A 21,160-nucleotide genomic window follows, 5' to 3' on the forward strand; every position below is an offset into this window, starting at 1 on the left:
TTTGAGTTGATCTTGTATCCTGCCACTTTACTGAAGGAGTTTATTAGCTGTAGGACTTCCCTGGTAGAATTTTTGGGGTCACTTGTGTATACTATCATATCATCTGCAAATAGTGAAAGTTTGACTTCTTCCTTTCCAATTTGTATCCCCTTGATCTCCTTTTGTTGTCTTATTGCTCTAGCTAGAACTTCAAGTACTGTATTGAATAAATATGGGGAGAGTGGACAGCCATGTCTTGCTCCTGATTTTAGTGGAATCGCTTTGAGTTTCTCTCTGTTTAATTTGATGGTGGCTGTTGGCTTGCTGTAAATTGCCTTTATTATGTTTAGGAATGTTCCTTGTATTCCCGATCTCTCTAAGACCTTTATCATGAAGGGGTGTTGGATTTCGTCAAAGGCTTTTTCAGCATCTAATGAGATGATCATGTGTTTTTTTTTTTCTTTCAGTTTGTTTAGATGGTGCATTACATTGACAGATTTTCATATGTTGAACCATCCTTGTATCCCTGGGATGAAATCTACTTGGTCATGGTGGGTAATCTTTTTGATGTGCTCTTGGATTCGGTTTGCCAATATTTTGTTGAGTATTTTTGCATCAATGTTCATGAGGGAGATTGGTTTGTAAGTCTCTTTCTTTGTTGCATCTTTGTGTGGTTTGGGTATCAGGGTAACTGTAGCCTCATAAAAAAGAGTTTGGTAATGTTCCTTCTGTTTCTATTGTGTAGAACAATTTGAAGAGTTTTGGAATTAGCTCTTCCTTGAAAATCTGGTAGAATTCTGCACTGAAACCATCTGGTCCTGGGCTTTTTTTTGGTTGGGAGACTTTTAATGACTTTTTATTTCCTTAGGGGTTATTGATCTATTTAAATAGTTTATCTGGTCTTGATTTAACTTTGGTATATGGTATCTATCCAGAAAATTGTCCATTTCTTTCATATTTTCCAATTTTGTGGAGTACAGGTTTTTAAAGTATGATCTGATGATTCTCTGGATTTCCTCGTTGTTTGTTGTTATGTCTCCCTTTATTTCTGATTTTGTTAATTTGGGTGCTCTCTCTTTGTCTTTTGGTTAATTTAGATAGGGGTTTGTCTATCTTGTTGATTTTTTTTTTTTTTTTAAAGAACCAACTCTTTGTTTCATTGATTCTTTGTATTGTTTTCTTTGTTTCTATTTCATTGATTTCAGCCCTCAATTTGATTATTTCCTGGCATCTATTCCTCCTGGGTGAGTTTGTTTCTTTTTGTTCTAGAGCTTTCAGGTGTGCTGTTAAGTCATTGGTATGAGATTTCTCCAACTTCTTTATGTGTGCATTTAGTGCTATGAATTTTCCTCTTAGTACTGCTTTCATAGTGTCCCATAAGTTTCGGTATGTTGTACTTTCATTTTCATTGAATTCTAGGAAATCTTCAATTTCTTTATTTCTTCCTTGACCCATTAGTGATTCAGTTGGGCATTATTCAGTTTCCATGAGATTGTAGGCTTTCTATAGTTTTTGTTGTTGTTGAAATCTAACTTTAAGGCATGGTGGTCTGATAAGATATAAGAGGTTATTCCAATGTTTTTGTATCTCTTGAGATTTGCTTTGTGGCCGAGTATATGGTCAATTTTTGAGAAGGTTCTATGGGGTGCTGAGAAGAAGGTATATTCTTTTGTGTTAGGGTGGAATGTTGTGTAGATATCTATTAAGTCCATTTGAGTTATAACATCTGTTAGGTCCTTTATTTCTGTGTTAAGTTTCAGTCTGGTAGATCTGTCCTTTGGTGAGAGTGGTGTGTTGAAATCTCCCACTAGTGTGTGGGGTTTGATGTGCGATTTAAGCTTTAGTACTGTTTCTTTTATAAATGTGGGTGCCTTTGTATTTGGGGCATAAATGTTCAGAATTGAGACTTCATCTTGGTGGATTTTCTCCGTAATAAATATGTAATGTCCTTCCCAACCTCTTTCGATTGATTTTAGTTTGAAGTCTATTTTATTAGATATTAGGATAGCTACACCAGCTTGCTTCTTAAGTCCATTTGATTGGAAAGCCTTTTCCCAGCCCTTTACTCTGAGGTAGTGTCTTTCTTTGAAGTTGAGGTGTGTTTCTTGTATGCAGCCGAAGAATGGATCCTGTTTTCGTATCCCTTCTGTTAGCCTGTGTCTTGTCATAGGTGAGTTGAGACCATTGATATTGATGGAGATTAATGACCAGTGATTGTTAATTCCTGATATTTTTTGGTGGTAGTGTTGTGTTTCCCTTCTTTGGTATTTGTTGGTGTGGGATTATCTGTTGCCTGAGTTTTTTCATGGGTGTGTTTAATTTCCTTAGGTTGGATTTTTCCTTCTAGTGCTTTCTGTAGGGCTGGATTTGTGGATAGGTATTGTTTAAATCTGGTTTTGTCATGGAATATTTTGTTTACTCCATCTATGGTGATTGAGAGTTTTGCTGGGTAAAGTAGTCTGGGTTGGTATCCGTGGTCTCTTAGTGTCTGTATAACGTTTGTCCAGGACCTTCTAGCTTTCATAGTCTCTATTGAGAAGTCTAGTGTTATTCTGATGGGTCTGCCTTTATATGTTACTTGGCCTTTTTCCTTTGCGGCTCTTAATATTTTTTCTTTGTTCTGTATGTTTAGTGTTTTGATTATTATGTGGCAAGGGAACTTTTTTTTTTTTTAGATCCAGCCTATTTGGTGTTCTGTAAGCTTCTTGTATCTTCATAGGTTTTTCTCTATTGTGTCTTCAGTGTCAGAGATTCTCTGTTCCATCTCTTGCATTCGGTTGGTTATGCTTGCAACTGTAGTTCCTGATCGTTTAGTCAGATTTTCTATTTCAAGCATTCCCTCAGTTTATGTCTTCTTTATTGTCTCGATTTTAATTTTCAAATTTTGAACTGTTTCCTTCATCTGTTTAATTACTTTTTCTTGGCTTTCTTTGATTTCTTCCAATTTTTTTTTTTGTTTTTTTTCTTCCATTTCTTTAAGGGGATTTTTTTATTTTCTCTTTAAGAAAGTTTTTCATTTCCTCTTTAAAGTCATTTTTAGGATTGATTTCTTCTGCTTCTTCTGTGTTGGTATGTTCAGGTCTTGCAGGTGTAGAATCACTAGGTTCTGATGTTGTCATATAGGTCTTTATGTTGTTGCCTGTATTTTTCACTGGCATCTACTCATCTCTTCCTCCACTTGGTGTAGGCTGTGTCTGTGTCTGAAGGTGCCTCTCGTTCTAATTAATAGTCTTGGTCCACTAGGAGTTCTTGGTCGAATCGGTGCTGTTGGGCTCTGTTTCTCTGGTAACAGCTTCATCCAATCAGTGTTAGTGGGTTCTGTCTCAGGGAGCAGTTGTTCCTAATTGGTTCAGGGTGGTTGTTGGTATTGCATGGGATGGTTTTATTGGTGTTGGGGCAAGGAAAGAGGCCGCTGTTCAGTCCCTGAGGCTCCAGTGGCTGTTCCCCGTTGGTGTAGGGTGGCTTATGAGTCCGGTGGTTGTTGGGTTCGCAGGGGCTGGGTTTTTTTGGTGAGAGAGCAGGGTAAGTTAGCTGCCTGGTCCCTGGGGCTCAAATGGCTGGGGCCTAGGGGCTAGAGACCTGGTCTGCCGGTCCGGAGATGGGGCCTTACCTGTTCCCAGTTGGTGTAGGATAGGCTTATGACTCTGGTGATCTAGTTTGGTGGCTGGACAGCCTTCTCTTGCATTCTCAGGTTGCGTTTTGCTTGCTTGCCAACTCCTCAGCTGATCTTGTTTCCTCAGACTGCAGGCTGTAGGCTTCTGAAACCTCTCCCAAATGGATCTCAGTTGAACAGGTTGATCAGTAGAGCAATCTCACCAACACCTCCAAGTTGTTGGGCTTTGCAGGATGGGCAGCTGGGCCCCGGGTTGGCCTCGGGCAGAGTGTTCCACTCATTTCTAAATTTGAAATTACTGCAGCCTGAGCAGGGACAGGGGGTCTTTAGCATTGCAGTCCTGGCTTTGGAGTTTATCAGACTTTAAATCATGTTCCAGAGGAATAATTTACAAGCTTGAGATCTCTAAGCTTTTAAAATGTGCTCATTTAAAAAATGGATCCAGGGCTGGAGAGATGGCTCAGCGGTTGAAAGCACTGGCTGCTCCTCTAGGGGACCCAGGTTCAATTCCCAGCACCCACATGGCAGCCCACACCTGTCCACATGGATCCAGTTCCAGGGATCCATCGCGCCAGGCATGCATGTGGTGCCCGTATCTGCATGCAGGTGAAATATCCATACACATAAAATAAAATAAATAAATCTTAAAAAAAAAAAAAATGGATCCAATGATGTCTGGGTTTTTCTTTTGGGGGGAGGGAAGGGGGCACCTGAGAGAACAAGAGTTTATTAAGTGAAAATCTTCTGATGAGAAAAATCACTTTGTGACTGAAGCTCAAGGTGAGAGAAGACAGCCTTGACACAAATCTCTGGTTGAATTAGTTGCATGATTAATGAGCTTAGAGGTCCCCCCTGAGTAATTCAGAAGACCTTTATATGTGTTTTACCATGTTAATATATACTTTGGGACTTAATCAATTTAATTTTATATATAAGTAGTATGCGCACATGTTTGAATGGGGTTGGGGGAAGCTTGAGCATCCTACCACACATGTGGAGATCAGAGAACAGCTAGTGGAAATCAGTTCTCTTCTTCCACAGTGCGGATCCTGTGATAGATTTTGGGCCTCCAACTCAGGTATCAGGGTTTCTCTGTGTAGCCCTGGCTGTCCTGGAACTTGCTCTATAGATGAAACTGGCCTCGAACTCACAGAAATCTGCCTGCCTCTGTTTCCCAAATGCTGGGACTAAAGGTGTGCACTATCACTCATGACCACATTCTGTTTTTTACATGGGTGCTAGGGATCAAACTCAGGTCCTTATGCTTGTGTGGCAAGTACTTAACTGCAACCTAATTGATATTTATCCAATACCTGGTAAAGCCTAGATTATACAAGCTGAAGATTCAAGTAATTCACAGCCTAGGTTATTTCATGAACTAGTAAGTTTTCTAAATTCTCTATGATGTGTTAAGTGTAAGGAAGGCATGTTTTGAAGAGAAATGTTTAGTTTTTATTATGGCAAAGACTAGAAAACACTTGATTAAATAACCTACAAGATCATTAAGAAGGACTATGATTTTATGAGCAGATATCTTTTGATGTGAAACAAATATTTACATTGCCTGTACTCAACTCATTTATACCCAGTAGAAGTTTGAGGTGGTCCTAGTGTAGTGGGAGAGACCAGTTGTGTTTACTGTTCTAACCTTCCTCACTTGGAAAATGGAACAGGAAAGAATTTATAAAGATTGGAGCTTATGTCAATTGATATTTACCTATAGCTATCATTACTGCATTTCATAGAGTACCTTATTGGAATATGTTTCATATCAGACAGAATTTTGGTGGGGGAATGTATATGTTCCCTTCCTTGATTGCTGCAAGTACAGATAGTACACAGAAACCTTCCTTGGATTGAACTAGATTTTTAGATCTCATGGTTTGGCAAACAAGGAATGTCTTGTGGCTGGCAGTTTTGGTCACAAGTATTATTTTCAATATAGAAAGGTTGTGGTTTCCCAGTCTTCCCCACAGAACAGTTTTAAACTGCTTCTTATAAATGTTACGTTTTCTTTTATACCTTGAATCTACTGCCTGCTAACTTTTTTTTTTTTTTAAATGGGAAAGTGTTGACTCGGAGACAGAGAGAGGCCAAGAAGAAAAGTGACAGTAGAACAGCTGCCCAGACTGCCCTAGACACCAAGTAAGTAGTGCAGTGCTTTCATCGAATGCTTGTCTAGCACACCGTCACTTGGACTGAGGGAAGAGACTAGTTCCTGTCACCATGTATTCCTTTGGTTGCCTGTCCTTCCTTTATTGTTTGAAAGCCTAAATTTCTTTTTCTTATTAATAGTTTATTTCAGTGTACATCTCCCCTCTATTCCTTTTCAGTATATTAAAGATGATTCTGTTTCTGCATTGCTCTTAGGTTTCTGTTTTCTGTGAATTTATATATTGGTGTTTAGTGTTTTGGGGAAGCGGTGAACATTTTGCAATGTGGTATAGAAGTTGAGTTACAAGAGGTTGAGCAATATAGAAGACTTCCTTGGGATGTGGGTTGTAGCTTGACTAAGAGAGCACATTCTGAGGAAGGGGTCAGGTATAGATGCTGCCTCTTGAAAGCAAAGCCATTTCCAACAGTATGTTAGAATGGTGAGTTATTAGGCAGAAACTTTCATTTCCAGGGTTTTTTCTTCATTAAAACTTTGTTTCCATTAAGATATAGTTACATAATTTCCCCTCTTCTTTTCCATCTTCCAACCCCTCCCCCATGTTCCCCCCTCTCACTCCCTCTCAAATTCATGTCCTCTTTTCAATTATTGTTATGCATGCACACAGACACATACATACATATGTTGACACATAAATACAACCTGTTGAGTATGTTTAGTGTTGCTTGTATGTATATGACCACTGGTATTATATAACCAGTTAGGGGGCTCATCCCTGGGAGAGACTTAATTCTCCATCTCTCAGTAGTCATTAATTGACTGTAGTTCTTTGTGAGGTTCCCTCCTTCCACTTTCACATGTCTGTTGGTGGTGTCATTGTTGAGATATCATAGGTATAGCTTTTAGGAAACAGTCGCACAGCAGACTTCTTTCCTCTGGCTCTTTTTTTTTTTTTTTTTAAAGATTTATTTTATGTATATGAGAGCTCTATTTGCATGTATGCCTTTATGCCAGAAGAGGGCATCAAATTCTACTATAGATGGTTTTGAGCCACCATATGGTTGCTGGAACTTGAACTTAGTACCTCTGGAAGAGCAGCCAGTGCTCTTAACTGCTTAGTCATCTCTCCAGCCCTTCTCTGGCTCTTAAAATCTTTCTGTTCTGTCTTCCACGATGTTCCCTGAGCCTTAGGTTCAGGAATTGTATTGTAGATAAATCCTTTAGGGCTGTGCTTCCCACAATCAGTCATTCTCTGTATTTCCTCCCACCCCTTCAAGTACTAGGGATTGAATCCAGGACCTTGTATGTGCTAAGCAAGCAGTCAATCACCGAACTATGCCCTCAGCCCCTTTTCATTTTCTTTCTTATTTTTTCAAATAAAGATAAATAATATGTAACTAAGTCATGTGGCCAGCAGTAACAAAGTCAAAGTCTGCCTGATTTTAAATGTCCAGGTCTTTCTGTAGTGCTGTTGTCTCTCATAGATTAGGTTAATCCAATGGAACTGGGGTTTTAAGACCATAAATTTTAAATCATGACTGGGTTCAACCACACTTTATTAATCAAAATAGGAACCATTATAGTCAGTGTATTTTTGCCAATGAAAAGTGTTTGTTTATTTCGGGGTCTTCCTGTTGGCCAGTGCTGGCTTCAGGCATCACAGTTCTCAGTGCTGCATCTCATTAATTTGCTGGTCACAAATCACAGACATAATGGTGTCCCTGAATTCAGAAGCTTCAGTGTATCAGACCAACAGCAGACTGCCAGACAGTTATCCCTGACCTTGTTTTGGTATAAGTTTGGCTTTGGGAAGTGCTTTGGAGCTTCTTGGTCCAGCCACTGAACTGATCATCACTAGTTGTCAAGCACAATTCACTTTTTGTTGCATGTCATGATCTTAATAAGAAATGGTTTGTTATTCTGTAGAATAAGAGGGATGACAATTGAAAACAACTTAAATTTTCTTTTCTTTTTTTCGGTTCAGTCATGAGACACCCACTTATCAAACCTTTTCACCTTTCCAATTTGCCTCAAATACTTGAACAACTCGCATGGTTCACATTGAGCTCTTTGGCAACTTCTTGAGTCAAATAAAAGAATCAGCTTTAGTGAGTGCTCTTCGTTGCTCATTATCAACTTCCTGTGGCCAACCACTAAGCTCCTTCCCTTCCAGGCTCTTGAACCACCAAAACTATACTCTATCAGTTCCTGGGCCAAAGACCTATTGATGTTGCAAATTGCCTCAGCTGTTTTACCACCTAATTTTAGCCAAATAAGAAAACTGCTCAAATTTTTGTTTCACACCATTTCCATATTTTAAAATAAATATAAACAGCAAGTATTATGTCATTACCAAAAACCCATAAAGTAAAAAATGTGCATTAAAATGATGTGTATCATAACTATATTTATTTATGAGTATTTCATTATCAAATGACAAATTCAACAGTGCAGAAAACAAAATTACTTTTGTACTAATTTAATAGTAAGAATTAATAGTGCTTTTTGCATTAATTGATAAACTTTGAAGATACTAATCTAACTTTTCTCACAAGGTAGAGTTTTACTTGCATTCTTCCAAGTAATTGAGTAGTTTGAGATGTTATTTCTATTATTTTATTGTTCTTTAGAGAAAATCTTCCATAGATCTAATTTCTTGCCATAGTTACTGAGCAGTAATGGTCAGAAAAGGAAGTTTAAGATGAATTTATGAATCAGCTATGAGTTCTGATATTTATTAACTGTAACTACCTTGGGGAGAATAGTTATTTCCTAATGGGGCTGAAGAATTAATTGAGAAATATGTTGAAAGCTACTGACCACAGAGAAAGTAGTTAACAAGTATTCTTCACTAACTCCCACAGTTCTGTCTTCATTGATACCTCAAGAACACACCTTTCTCTGAACGATTTTGTTATAAAAAGATGACAGTAACTATGTTATGTGCAAAAACTTGTGGCAGAGCCGCATGTTTTAGTAACTTCCTAGTTGATGTGTCAGGTTATAGAATCAAGGAAGTTATCATATAGACAGACTTGATTTACTAACCAAACAGATTCATCAACTATGGTAAAACTCTCATTATTGACTTAATGCTTTTTGGTGCTCCCTTTTCTGTCGAAATTTTAACTTCTCTTTGAATAAATGATTACACTCAATTTCAGAAGCGTTTGACAGACTGTTTTATGTCTTAGGAGCAATCAGCATTGTTTGAGATATTTAGAAGAGCTGATTTCATTACCATCCCACTGCTGCAACAGCAGGGTACAGAGAAACAGCCAGGGAAAACTGCTAATCACTTAGTCCTTATGATTGGCATAGGGTTAATTTTATTGGTGATCCCACTGAGTGAATCTGCATTGGTTGACAAGTCTCCTTTGCAGACATTTTTGAGATGTAAAAAGACAATTTGAAACATTCCAAGAGCCCAGAGGCAAAAGCAGATCTTAAAACTGCCTTCCCTCTCATCTCCCACCCCTCTTCTGATTACCCAGGAAGGAGAAGTGTTATCTATGTAAGTCCCTGGTCCCGCTTGGAGAGTATCAGTGTCATGTAGAGGCCTGTCTCCAGCTTGCAAAGAGTGACGGTGGAGATGGAACCAAAGGGAGTAAGAGAACAAGAGTGTATGCAGCTGTGGAGGGCAAACAGCAGCAGCAGCCGAGGAAATCAAAGGTATGTGCCTTAAGAAGAGCTACAGTTCTGTTCTCCCTATCTTTCCTCTCTTCCCTCCGTCCCTCCTCCTCTCTTTCCTAGTTATCTTGATATAAGATTTATGCTTGTATAGGTGGGGGTTTGTGTGTATGTGTGCATGCATATATGTGCATTTATGTATGGAGGCCAGAGGTGAGATTTGCGTGTTATTCCCCAGGAGTCATCCACCAATTTTGAGACAGGATCTCTCACTGGACCTGGGGCTTACAGATTAAGGGTGCTGCCTGAAACCCCTCCACTCAGATCCAAGACTATGGCAGTTTTAATTGCTATGCAATTACAGTACATACAAAGTTTCTACTTTTATAAAAACATAATGGTTTAATTATGGAAAGCATAACTCTTATTTATTTATTTATTTTAATTTTACCATGCAGGTACCTATGTTTATGTCAGATGCCCAACTTATCGTTTGAGACAGGTCTCTCATTGAGCCTGGTGTTCACTGATTGGTTAGACTGTCTAGCCAGTTAGCTCTGGGAATCTGCCTTTATCTACTCCAACCCTCATGCTAGGGCCATAGCTGCCTGGGACCATGCCAGTTTTTTAAATTTGTGTTGGGACCCAAACTCAGGTCCTCATTTTTCACAGCAGTCATTTCTATGGCACCCCATTCCCAAATTAGTATATCTTTTGGTTGTATTTTGTAAGAAGGTTTGATTTTAAAAATTGCTATTTGAGTTACTAATGTGGGTTGCCTAAAAAATTCATAATGAATTTTGGCTTGGGATTAAGGCAGAAATTTCCAACAGTTTCTGAAATGGCCCTAAGCATATACCTGTCAATTTGTAGTATGTGTTTATGTAAAGCAGTGTTCTCAGCACTGATGATAATAAAATCAAAATATCAATCAACTCTGAGATGCATTGAACATGCTCTACATTTTGCAGTGTTAGATATTCAGCAGGATTTAATTTTTTTCTGATACAGGGTTTCTCTGTGTAAATTTGGAGCCTATCCTGGAACTTGCTCTATAGACCAGACTGGCCTTGAACTCACAGAGATCAACTTGCCTCTGTCTCCTGAGTGCTGGGATTAAAGGTGTGCGCCACCACTGCTGGGCCAGGATTTAATTTTTATGTAAAAATATACAAGTGTGGGCTGGAGTTTTGACTTAGAGGTAGAATGTTTGCACCTAGCATGAATGAAGCTCTGTACCCTATAATACTGAGCATGATGACAAAAGCACACTTAAAATTCTAGCACTTGGGAGGTAGAAACAGGAGGATCAGAAGTTCAAAGTCATTATCAGCTGTATAACAAGTTCAAGGCCAACTTGGGTAACATGAGACCTTGTCTCAAAAGCTAAAACATCAAAACTAAAACCATACCACAAGCACATCCAATTTGTTAGTATGCACATTTGCTTTTATCTTTAGTAAATGGTAAAATTATATATAGTCCAAAGAATTATCCTTAGATAATTTTCATTATGATTTATTATCAATAAATGTTTGATTTGTTTTATTGATTTTATTTACCTGTATACCCAAGATCATGTATAAGTTTCTCAGGTGAGAAGGGGACCCAAGTGGGATAAGAAGCTCTACTGTACAGTGTAAACATTTCTCTGGGTTTAGTTTTAGACTTCTAAAACATTACTGTTAGCTGGGTATGGCAGAGCATATCTATAATCTCACCACTAATGAAGCAGAGGAGGAGGAGGATCATGATAAGTCTGAGGACTTCCTGGTCTACATAGCAATTCTAAGCCCCACCTCCACCTCTAACACCTGCTTCCCAACCCACAAAAACCATTATTATTAATGTTTGTATCATATAGATGGTCACTTAACCATCAACTTATTACTGAAGTTTAGGTTTTTTTTTTTCCCCTAATCCTTCTGTATTTATAACTGTTTAAAACAGTCTAAAGGCTGGCATAGGCAAGCTCCTGTAATCCCAGCACTCAGGAGGTGTGAGAGTTTAAGGCCAGTCCTGGATACATAGTAAGTTTTAGACCAACTTGAGGTAGGTAGTGAGACCCTAATCTAAAAAAAAAAAAAACTACAGCAAAACTCCAATAAAACAATAAAAACAAAATAGAATAACGACAATTTAAAAATGGGGAAAAATACCATTAACCCATCCTTGAACTACCAGTTATTTCTTGAAGTGTAAGTCAACATTTCAATGTCTTTTGAAATATTATATCAAATTGCTTTTCAGAAAATGTAGGGAATTCATGTCCACACTGCTAGGAACACATGTGAAATAACTTCTGAATCCCTTCTGTGTCTAGGCTTCAGAAACTATAGGGTATGGTCCTGGTCTGTGGGAAAATGGATCTAAGGGCTTTCTGGGCCTTGTGATGAGAGATCAGGAAGGGCAAGTCTTAATTTAGGGTCCGAGATAAAGCAGCAACATGTGTTCAAGAACTGTTAGCATACTAACTACTTACACAGTTGGGCAGGGAGACCAAACCCATCTCCATCATGTCAGAAGTAAGTGACATCTCGATGAATCAGATGATTTTAAAATATTTATTTCATGTACATGGGTGTTTTGATTGCATGTATGTCTGTGTACCATATGTGTGCCTAGTATCACAGAGGCCAGAAAAGAGTGTTGGATCCCTAGAACTAGGTTACAGAAGGTTGTGAGCTGCCATGTGAGTGCAGGGAATCAAACCTGGGTCCTCTAGAGGAGTAGCAAGTGCTCTTAATCATTGAGCCACCTCTCTGGCCCCTGAATCAGGTGATTTGGGAGTTGAGTTTTATAGGTGAGTGCTTATTTATACCAAAGAGCCAATTTATTTTTCTTTTTTAAAAGTTTCTTTTTATATTTTAAACTTTTTATTTTATGTGTATGAGTATTATATACACTTACATGTCTCTCTGTGTACCACATGTGTACCTGGTGCCTGAGAAGTTCAGAAGAGGACATCAGGTCCCTTGAAACTGGAGTTATAATTGTGAGCTGTAATGTGGGTGCTAGGAATTGAACCTAGGTCCTGTGGAAGAGTGGCCAGTGCTCTTCATCATTAAGCCACCAGTTTATCTTGTTATTACTGCCTGTAGAAGTTGCCTTGAAACTGTTTTTTTGTTGTTTTAGTTTTTAAAAATCTCAAATTTAACATAGGGCAGAAGCTGTTCTTTTTTTTTTTTAAGATTTACTTTTATTCATTTTAGTTGTATATATGTGTGTATCTGTGTGAGGATATGTGCACATGAGTCCAGTGCCCTAGGACTCTAGAGGCCAGAGGCCTAGGATTCCTTGGAACTGAAATTACAGGCAGTTATGAGCTACTATGTGAGCGCTGGGAATTGACCTCTGGTCCTGTGAAAGAACAGCATGTTCTTAACCACTGAACCAACCCTCCAGCCCAAAGGCTCTTCTTTGATGTAGTTTGTGAACTGATTTGATTTGATGCTAAAGCCATCCTTGAGTCTCTCTCTCTTTCTCTCTCCCTCCCTCCCTCCCTCCCTCCCTCCCTCCCTCCCTCCCTCCCTCCCTCTCTCTCTCTATCTCTTTCTCTTCTTTCTTTCCTTCTTTCTTATAGGGTCTCCCTGTGTAAGCTTGACTGGTCTGGAACTTGCTATGTAGGCCAGGCTGCTCTTGAACTCAGAGATCTACCTACTTCTGCAGCTGAGTCCTGGGGTTAAAGGTGTGCATCACTCCTGGAAACACAGCTGTGTTCCTGATGTGGTGCATTAACCCCTTCATTACAGTGTTCTGTTCTTCTCATTTACTCTCATGTGTTATCAAGTGAGAGACTAACCTAGTGCCAGCTGTGCCACCAAATTTCTCTTCTGGGAAAGATTTGATCTGGGCTAAATTGTAGTTGGGCTTTTCTTTGAGCCACCAGCTCATAAGAGATACACAGAGACTTGTATTAATTATGAAAGCTTAGCCTTAGCTTATGCTTGTTTCTAACTATTATAACTTAAATTAATCCATTTTTAATAATTTACTTTTTGCTTCATGGCTTTATTACCTCATCTCTATACTGCCCATACTGCTTGCTCTGTGTCTCCTGGCATCTCTGCCTTCTTCCCAGTGTCCTCTCTGCCCAGAAATCCTGGCTAGCTATTGGCCATTCAGCTTTTTATTATACCAGTCAGAGTGACACATCTTTACAGTGTACAAAAAGATTATTTCACAACACTAAGTCAACTGTGTTTTAAGTCTAGCCATGAAGTAATCTTACTGCCTTATTTTCCTCCATCACAGGAAAAAGGTCACAGTCAAGGCCGACTGCTCAGCCTCTTGGAACAGTCTGAACACAAGACCACAGGTGAAGACCCCAAGACCATTTATCTGGATTTCTGTCTAGGCCTTCTAGTGAAGATAGCAAATCTCACCCTTCAGATGATTGTTGGGATTATAAGTAAATTGTTTTGGAGCCAATCAGCTAGCCTTTGAAATTTAATCTAGGCCATCTCTTCCCAAGGAAGGATAAGGAGATACCCTGTCTTAACCCATCATGGCTTTAATGTAATGCTTTATAAAGCTAGAGTCTGAACTGCCTGTTAAACTGGGGAGTGGTTCCAAATTGCAAAATGCCAGAAAATAGATCTTCTAAAGGAACAGTCATAGAAAACCACACATGCAGATATTACTGCCTCTTCTCAATGTTTGTAAATCATTACCTTTAGCTTAGTGTCACTTACACTCCTACGAAATTGTAGGAAGTAACTTTGTGTCTCTAGTATTTAGGGAGCATTAGAGTAGATTCATCAGGAGCAATAGTAATACTAACTTTAGCGATTGCAAGGATTGTATCTAGTAAAGCACTAAATATATTCCCTGGCATTAGTAGGCTTTTGCTGGATGTTAGATGCTATTGTTCCTGTTAGTTGCTATTGTTAAAATTTGCCAAATACAAATTGAACAATAACTTTTTGCTTACTGTCTAGTTATAATAGTTTATTACCACCAAGCAAATCTGTTTTGTTTTGTGATGACTGTAAAAAGAGCCTGTCTCACATCTTGCTTCTAGATCACCAGGTTGTGAATCTCTCAGGTGGCAGGTTTCCCCTGGCAGCCCTTATTGCCTGAGTCTAGATCTGAAGTAGATTTATTCAGAAATGATTCATTCAGAAGTGTTTACCTGCAGCTGAGCCTGTTGGATGCTAATGCTCACATTCCATTGGTCTAAGGATTGGAGAGCTGAGCTACTTGAATAGGCCTGATGAAAAGCACCAGACAATGAGAAGCTATGACTGCTAATGTTAGTACTTTTATCTCTCCAGGTGTAGAGGAAAAAACCAAGTCTTCAGAAGCAAGAGCCTTCAGGTAAGTTGGGTTATGCACGAAGTGTATTGTCAGCAGCTCTGGCAAGTGTGAGCCTAATGCTGGATTCTTTGTGTAGGAATGATAATTAAAAATGCTAAAATAAAAATCACTGTAGAACTAACACAATTCTTTAACCTGATGATCCTGTTATATCTGGATTAAGAACTGGATGGAAGCTGGGCGGTGGTGGCGCACGCCTTTAATCCCAGCACTTGGGAGGCAGAGGCAGGTGGATCTCTGTGAGTTCAAGGCCAGCCTGGTCTACAAAGTGAGTTCCAGGAAAGGCGCAAAACTACAGAGAAACCCTGTCTCGAAAAACCAAAAAAAAAAAAAAAAAAAAAAAAAGAACTAGATGGATAGCTGTATTGACGGTAAAGTAAGTAGGGTTATGCGTTACTCTTTTCTTCTTTTCAGTTCCCATCCAAATTCTAGCAGATTTGGGAATTTGGATCTAACTCCACAGTCTTTCAATGTCTCTATGGCTTTAGATTATGTGATTTACACAGTATTCTCATCTGTAAAAGCAGAATGCTTACAACTTACATGGCTAGAGTACTATAGAAATTATGTGTGCTAATATAATTTAAAGCCTCCACTATAGTGCATAGCTCATAATTGGTGCTTACCAGCTACATGTTGAACTTGAAACCAGGCATGGTGGGACACGCCTTTAATCCCAACATGGGAGACAGAGGCAGACTGATAGAGTTCATGGCTAGCTGGGTCTACATAGTGAGAACCCCCCCCCCCCTTTTTTTTTCCAATAAAGACTAGAGAGATGCTCAGGGTTTAGGAGCACTAGCTGCTCTTCCAGAGGACCCAGGCTCAATTCCTAGCATCTTCGTGGTGGCTCACAACCATCTGTAACTCTAGTCACAGGAGCTCTAGCACTCTCCTCTGTCCTTGAGGGGCACCAGGCATACATGTATGTGGTATACAACTATACACGCAGACATCTTTACACATAAAGAAAAAAATTTTAAAGAGCTGGACACACATACACACGTAATATGTCTCACTTGAGTTTTTTCTCTCTGTCTAGGATATCTTCACCAGAGGTGGAAGAGGCTAGCTGCAGCAGAGAGATGCAGAGTTCCCTACCACAGCTCAACTTAAATGAGTCTCCCATCAAGTCTTTTGTTCCTGTTTCAGAAGCCACAAATTGCTTAGTGGACTTTAAAGACCAATTTACTTTCCGGTCACGAACCAAATCAGGCAGAGGAAGGAGGAGAAAATCTTGACTGTCTTGGGACTGGAAGTTGACCAGAACCATTGTTGTTGGGTTGGTCATGTTCATTAATTATAGTGGTCTCTAGTTTGTTGTGAGAGTTTCGACCCTATCGTTTTCACCACCAGCACCCACTCAGCATCCTGATTTTTATGTTTTATAAGATCTTTTCAGACAATTGTGAACAGCATTCTGTTTTACAACAGTCTATTTAAATTTGCTTATAGTTAAATTTTAAATATATTTATCTATGTTTATATGAAATCTTGTTTCAATATATGGAGATTTTCTTTCTTTGTATTTCTGTTGTGAGCTTTGGATGAGGATATTTTAATTGAAGAGGTAGTTTTTCACTCATAAACTGTGTGTTCCTGAATGAATTTCATAGTTAATCTTTGATATACTAACCACATTCATTTCAACTGCACTGCACAATTCTGAACATTGACTGAACCTGGCATCATTTTGGATGTACCAAAGATGTTGAATCCCACTACTTACTGTTATCTCTTTCATTCAGTGACCACCTATAAGTTCATCTTGCTCTACTCACCCAGTTAAGAATTGTAAGCCAGGAAAATAGAAATGTGACCTGCCATCCTTCCCCTGGAATTTTGTTTGTTTTGTTTTTGTTTTTCAAGTCAGGGTTTCTCTGTGTAGCCCTAGCTGTTCTGGAACTCACTCTATAGACCAGACTGGCCTCGAACTCACTGAGATCCACCTGCCTCTGCCTTTGAGTGTTGGGATTAAAGGTGTGTGCTACCACCGCCCAGCTTCCCCTGGAATTTTTAAGTGAACACTGTTGTATTAGTTCCTATGTAGTTTTTTTCAAAGTAGATTTACCAGTGGGAGTACCAGGCACAGTTATCTGTTTAAACCAGATTTTTTTCGTTTGCTGCTACAGATCATGTGGCAGCAGCAAATTCTGTTTCAGTGGCAGTACTAGAGCAGTACATATTCTCCACAGTGTTGCCTGAGCCCTTCCAGTGCAGAAGAGAGGTGTGGTTTATCCTTAGTGCCCAGGGGACCCAAAGTGAGAGATTCCAATAGCAGAAGGAGCTAACCAAAGGAGGTAGTCAGACAAGGGTGCAGAAGAGCCAGCTGGTGGACAGCTGAATGAAAGAGACTGTAAGAGGTAGATATCAGCAGTACAGGATCTTAGACCAGGGTAAGCTAATATACAGCTCAGATGCCTAACTTGTGATTCATCATATCTAAAGCTGTTTTTTATTTTAAAATGAAAATGAGATGTGTGCCACACTGGGGAATTCTTAGCTGGACTGGAAGACCCAGTACAGACATTAAGGACTATGTCATGTGTAGATGTAACCAACCGTCTTATTAAATAAGAAACACAGAGCCGATTCAGAGAAGAAAGCCAAGAGGTCAGAGCTAAGAGCCTCACCCTTCCTGCTTCAGCGATTCTCTTCAGCCAAGAGAGCTCTCCGAAAGGGACCTACTTCCTGTGTGTATGTCTTTATATAGTCTAGCTGTTCTGCCTTCTCATTGCCTGCCTCGTCACTGCCTGTATGTACCGCCCTCCAGGTCCTTAAAGGCGTGCACCACTGCCGCCACACACTTGCTATGGCTCTAATAGCTCTGACCCCCAGGCAACTTTATTTATTAACATACAATTAAAATCACATTTCAGTACAAGTAAAATACCACCACAGTCATGCCCTTTGCACACAAACTCCTTGAGTTGTAGTCAAGATGGAAAATACCTGTTCCCACCACAGGCAATGTCTTGCTCTGGGTTGGAGCCAACACTGCGACCAGCATCACACATACAATTTCTTATTTTTTGATCAATCACCACAGTCCAGCCAATATATGTACTGTCATTTTATCCTCATAGAAACATGTTTTTAAGCCGGGCGGTGGTGGCGCACGCCTTTAATCCCAGCACTCAGGGGGCAGAGGCAGGCGGATCTCTGTGAGTTCAAGGCCAGCCTGGTCTCCAAAGTGAATTCCAGGAAAGGCGCAAAGCTACACAGAGAAACCCTGTCTCGAAAAACCAAAAAAAAAAAAAAAAAGCAACATGTTTATATATATATATATATATATATATATATATATATATATATATATATATATATCTCCTCATATAACCAACTCTGAGATGAGGAAACAGTTGGAAGAGGAACAAGTAAAAGGACTGTATACCCACGGCTGTGAGACTAGTCATGGACTCTCTTCATTTCTAAAGAAAACCTTGGCTTTTGACATCAGTACTGATGGTTTTCTTGTTTTTCCTCCTGAGGAAAAGTGTACCAGACATGTCCCATTAGTATAACCCTCATTTTATATCTCTCATTAATTGGCCATTTAGGAGGTAGATCTCTATAAATGCTGTAGTTTGTATTTCTGTATATGAAGTCAAGGGAAAGTGCTGCTTCTAGAAAGAGATTAGCTAAAATTTGAGCAGGCTCTAGAGAATGTGGGCCATTGGCTAAGGGTATAGATTAGCAAGACCAGGAATTCTCAGCCTAAATGGGACTCAAGGAAAGAGAAGACCCCCCCAACCCCCACAACTGCCTTCAGTGGGGACTGCTCATTTGTCCAATCTGTCGTCCCTTACTGTAGTTTTGACGGTAGGTGCCTTAATCAAAAAGTGACAATTATGTCAGATCAACCCAAGTCTGCACCCTGCTTCTGAAACAAGTTACTCAGTCCTTCTTGGACTTAGTTTACTTGTCCGTAAAATGAGGGGAAAAAATACTTAAAGTGTTCTCAGTATTAACAAAATGTTTGTAAAGATGCTAAACACATTTGCTACAAATGTATAGTGGCAGCAACTGTCGCTAACGTTACTCTACTTTTGTATATCATCAATAGTATTGCAGTGAGAGGTGGAGGGCCAGAGAGGTGGTCTGCAGCTGCAAGAGGAGACATTTATCTGAGGAATGAGCACACTGGGCAACTCCCCAAGACCCGTGAGCCACAGGAAGCCTGGATCTTAGACACTTAACTTTCCTGGGGCCTCTGGGTAGTTCTTCTGAAAGATTGCCAGCTCATGGGGAATTTCAAAGCTCCATGAACTAAACAAACTAATGCTATAAACTGGGGGAGACTTGTATCTAACAACATCATAGTTGTGATCATTTTGTCCTTATCAGAGGCTGTACCTGACCCACTTTACCCAGGTACTTACCCTTCTATAGACTCTATACTCACAGGGCTTTATTGAAAATACTTACAACTGTGTGTTACAAGAAGGTGTCTATAGCACGAATCTTAAATGGTCTTTTTAATAAAAACAAACCCAAAGCCAGGTATTGAGGTGAATGCTGGAAGATCAGAGAAGCAGAACAAGCCACAGCCACATCACCTTGCCAATTCCTCGCTGATCCTGTTTCCTCACACTGGAAGCCTCTGTCTGAGTCCTCATCCAGAATGAATCTCAGCTGAACTACTGCTAAAAGCCTAAAAGCTTAACTAGCTCTAGTTTCTGGTTTTCATGCCTTTATACCTTTCTGCTTTTTGTCATCACTTCCTGGGATTAAAGGTGTGAGTCACCACGCCTGGCTGTTTCCAGTGTGGCCTTGAACTCACAGAGATCCAGGCAGATCTCTGCCTCCAGAAGGCTAGGATTAAAGGTGTGCGTGCCACCATTTTCTAGCCTCTATCTAGTGGCTGTTCTGTTCTCTGACCCCAAAAAAGTTTATTAGGGTGCACAATATTTTGGGGAACACAATATCACCACATTTCCCCCTTTTTTTGTCTAAAATTAAAAAAAAAAGCTTATAACTAATACAAGAAAAATATATCCAGTAAGTATATACAATATATACAGTCAAGAATTATATTAACAATGTCTAGTCCATTAACATTTGATAAACTCAGACAAAAAATTTTCATTACTTATCCTATTTAAAACAAGTAGTCCCTTTTTAAAAGTAGATTCAATAATTGACCTTTTTATCTTATCATATCTTTCCAAAGGGGAAGGATGGCAGTGGCAGTGAAGGGTAAGAAAGGGTTTTTAGTATCAGCTCTTAGCTACTGCTCTGACCTCTTGGGCTTTTAACTCTGCATTTGGCTCTGTGTTTCTTATTTAATAAGACAGTTACATCCACAGGTGTCCCTTAGTTTCTGTTGGCACAAGCTGTAAGTGCCAAGAACTAGTGCTCTGGTGCAGCTCTTGGCCAATAAAAATAGAAGTTGGAGTATATAAGTAACCCATTTTCTTCATGTCTCAGGTGGAACAACTGAGATACATTTACCGTTTTCTCATGGATCCTCTTGTAGAGTTGGACCATCATAGCACCCATAACAACTTAAATGTGTCTTGGCTTCTTTTTCTTGCTATCTCACTTTAAAATTCCCTCATAACTAGGTATGAGGCCCTTACTTTTGGGTTCATGTAAGTACAGGGTTAGCACTTGCATGAACATGCAGCATTCTATCTTGCTTACTTTCATCACCCTAATTTCAGCTCTATTTTGGAATCTTCTGAAATACAATATATGATTAGGTCTAATTCTCGGGAACCAAACCTGGAAGTAGACCTCTTGACTCTACTTAAAAAGAAAAAAATCTGGTCGTAGTGGCACATGCCTTTAATCCCTGCACTGGGGAGGCAGAGGCAAGTGGATCTCATAAGTTCAAGGCTGGTCTGGTCTCTGTAAACAAATGTTTCCTGTCTCAATTGCCCAGTCCCAAATAAACACACAGAGGCTTATATGAATTATAAATGCTTAGCCAATAGCTCAGGCTTATTACTAACTAGCTGTTAGATTTTAAGTTAACCCATATTCCTTATTTATGCTCTGCCATGTGGCAGTACCTTTGGCATGTTCATTTCCTGCTCCCTGTGTCTGGCTGGCGACTCCTGACTCTGCCCTTCTCCTTCCTATCATTCTTAGTTTGGTCACCCCACCTATACTTTCTGCCTGGCTACTGGCCAAGCTTTTATTAAACCAGTTTGAGTGACAAATCTTTACGGTGTACAAGAGGATTATTCCACAGCAGATCTCCATAATTCAAAGACAGCCAGGGCTATGTAGAAAAACCCTGTCACGCAGAAGTAGGTAGACTCAAGGAGTTCTGGCAGCACTTACTGTAAGCATGACTTATAGATGGGCCTTTCATATTCTGTTCCATGTTCTGCTTCAGTGAAACAAAGTTGAGAGACTAATCCCTGGCTAGACAGGACGCTGTGTTGCAGGTGATGGCCATTTACCATTTTGCCCTCCCCAGCTTCACTTTTTACCTCCCTTTTACTGCCTGTATGGCTGGTTGGTGTCCAATAAATGTATAACAAGGCTGATATCTA

General features: G+C 39.6%; 1 protein-coding gene across 7 annotated transcripts in view; it reads left to right on the forward strand.

Moving 5' to 3' along the window:
• Uimc1 (ubiquitin interaction motif containing 1) overlaps window positions 1-21,160 on the forward strand; it is an 85,452-nt gene extending 64,292 nt beyond the window's left edge. For all 7 annotated transcript variants that reach the window (XM_052727457.1, XM_052727455.1, XM_052727459.1 and 4 more), the window contains 5 exons: window positions 5,662-5,737; window positions 9,200-9,377; window positions 13,590-13,653; window positions 14,612-14,654; window positions 15,697-21,160. In XM_052727457.1, the coding sequence (XP_052583417.1) occupies window positions 5,662-5,737; window positions 9,200-9,377; window positions 13,590-13,653; window positions 14,612-14,654; window positions 15,697-15,895 (560 nt within the window). In that variant the 3' untranslated portion in view covers window positions 15,896-21,160. The remainder of the gene's footprint in view (window positions 1-5,661; window positions 5,738-9,199; window positions 9,378-13,589; window positions 13,654-14,611; window positions 14,655-15,696) is intronic.

The sequence above is a fragment of the Peromyscus californicus genome, unplaced genomic scaffold (genome assembly GCF_007827085.1).
Source record: "Peromyscus californicus insignis strain IS unplaced genomic scaffold, ASM782708v3 Scaffold_8__1_contigs__length_139910024, whole genome shotgun sequence".
NCBI classification, from domain to species: Eukaryota; Metazoa; Chordata; class Mammalia; order Rodentia; family Cricetidae; genus Peromyscus; species Peromyscus californicus.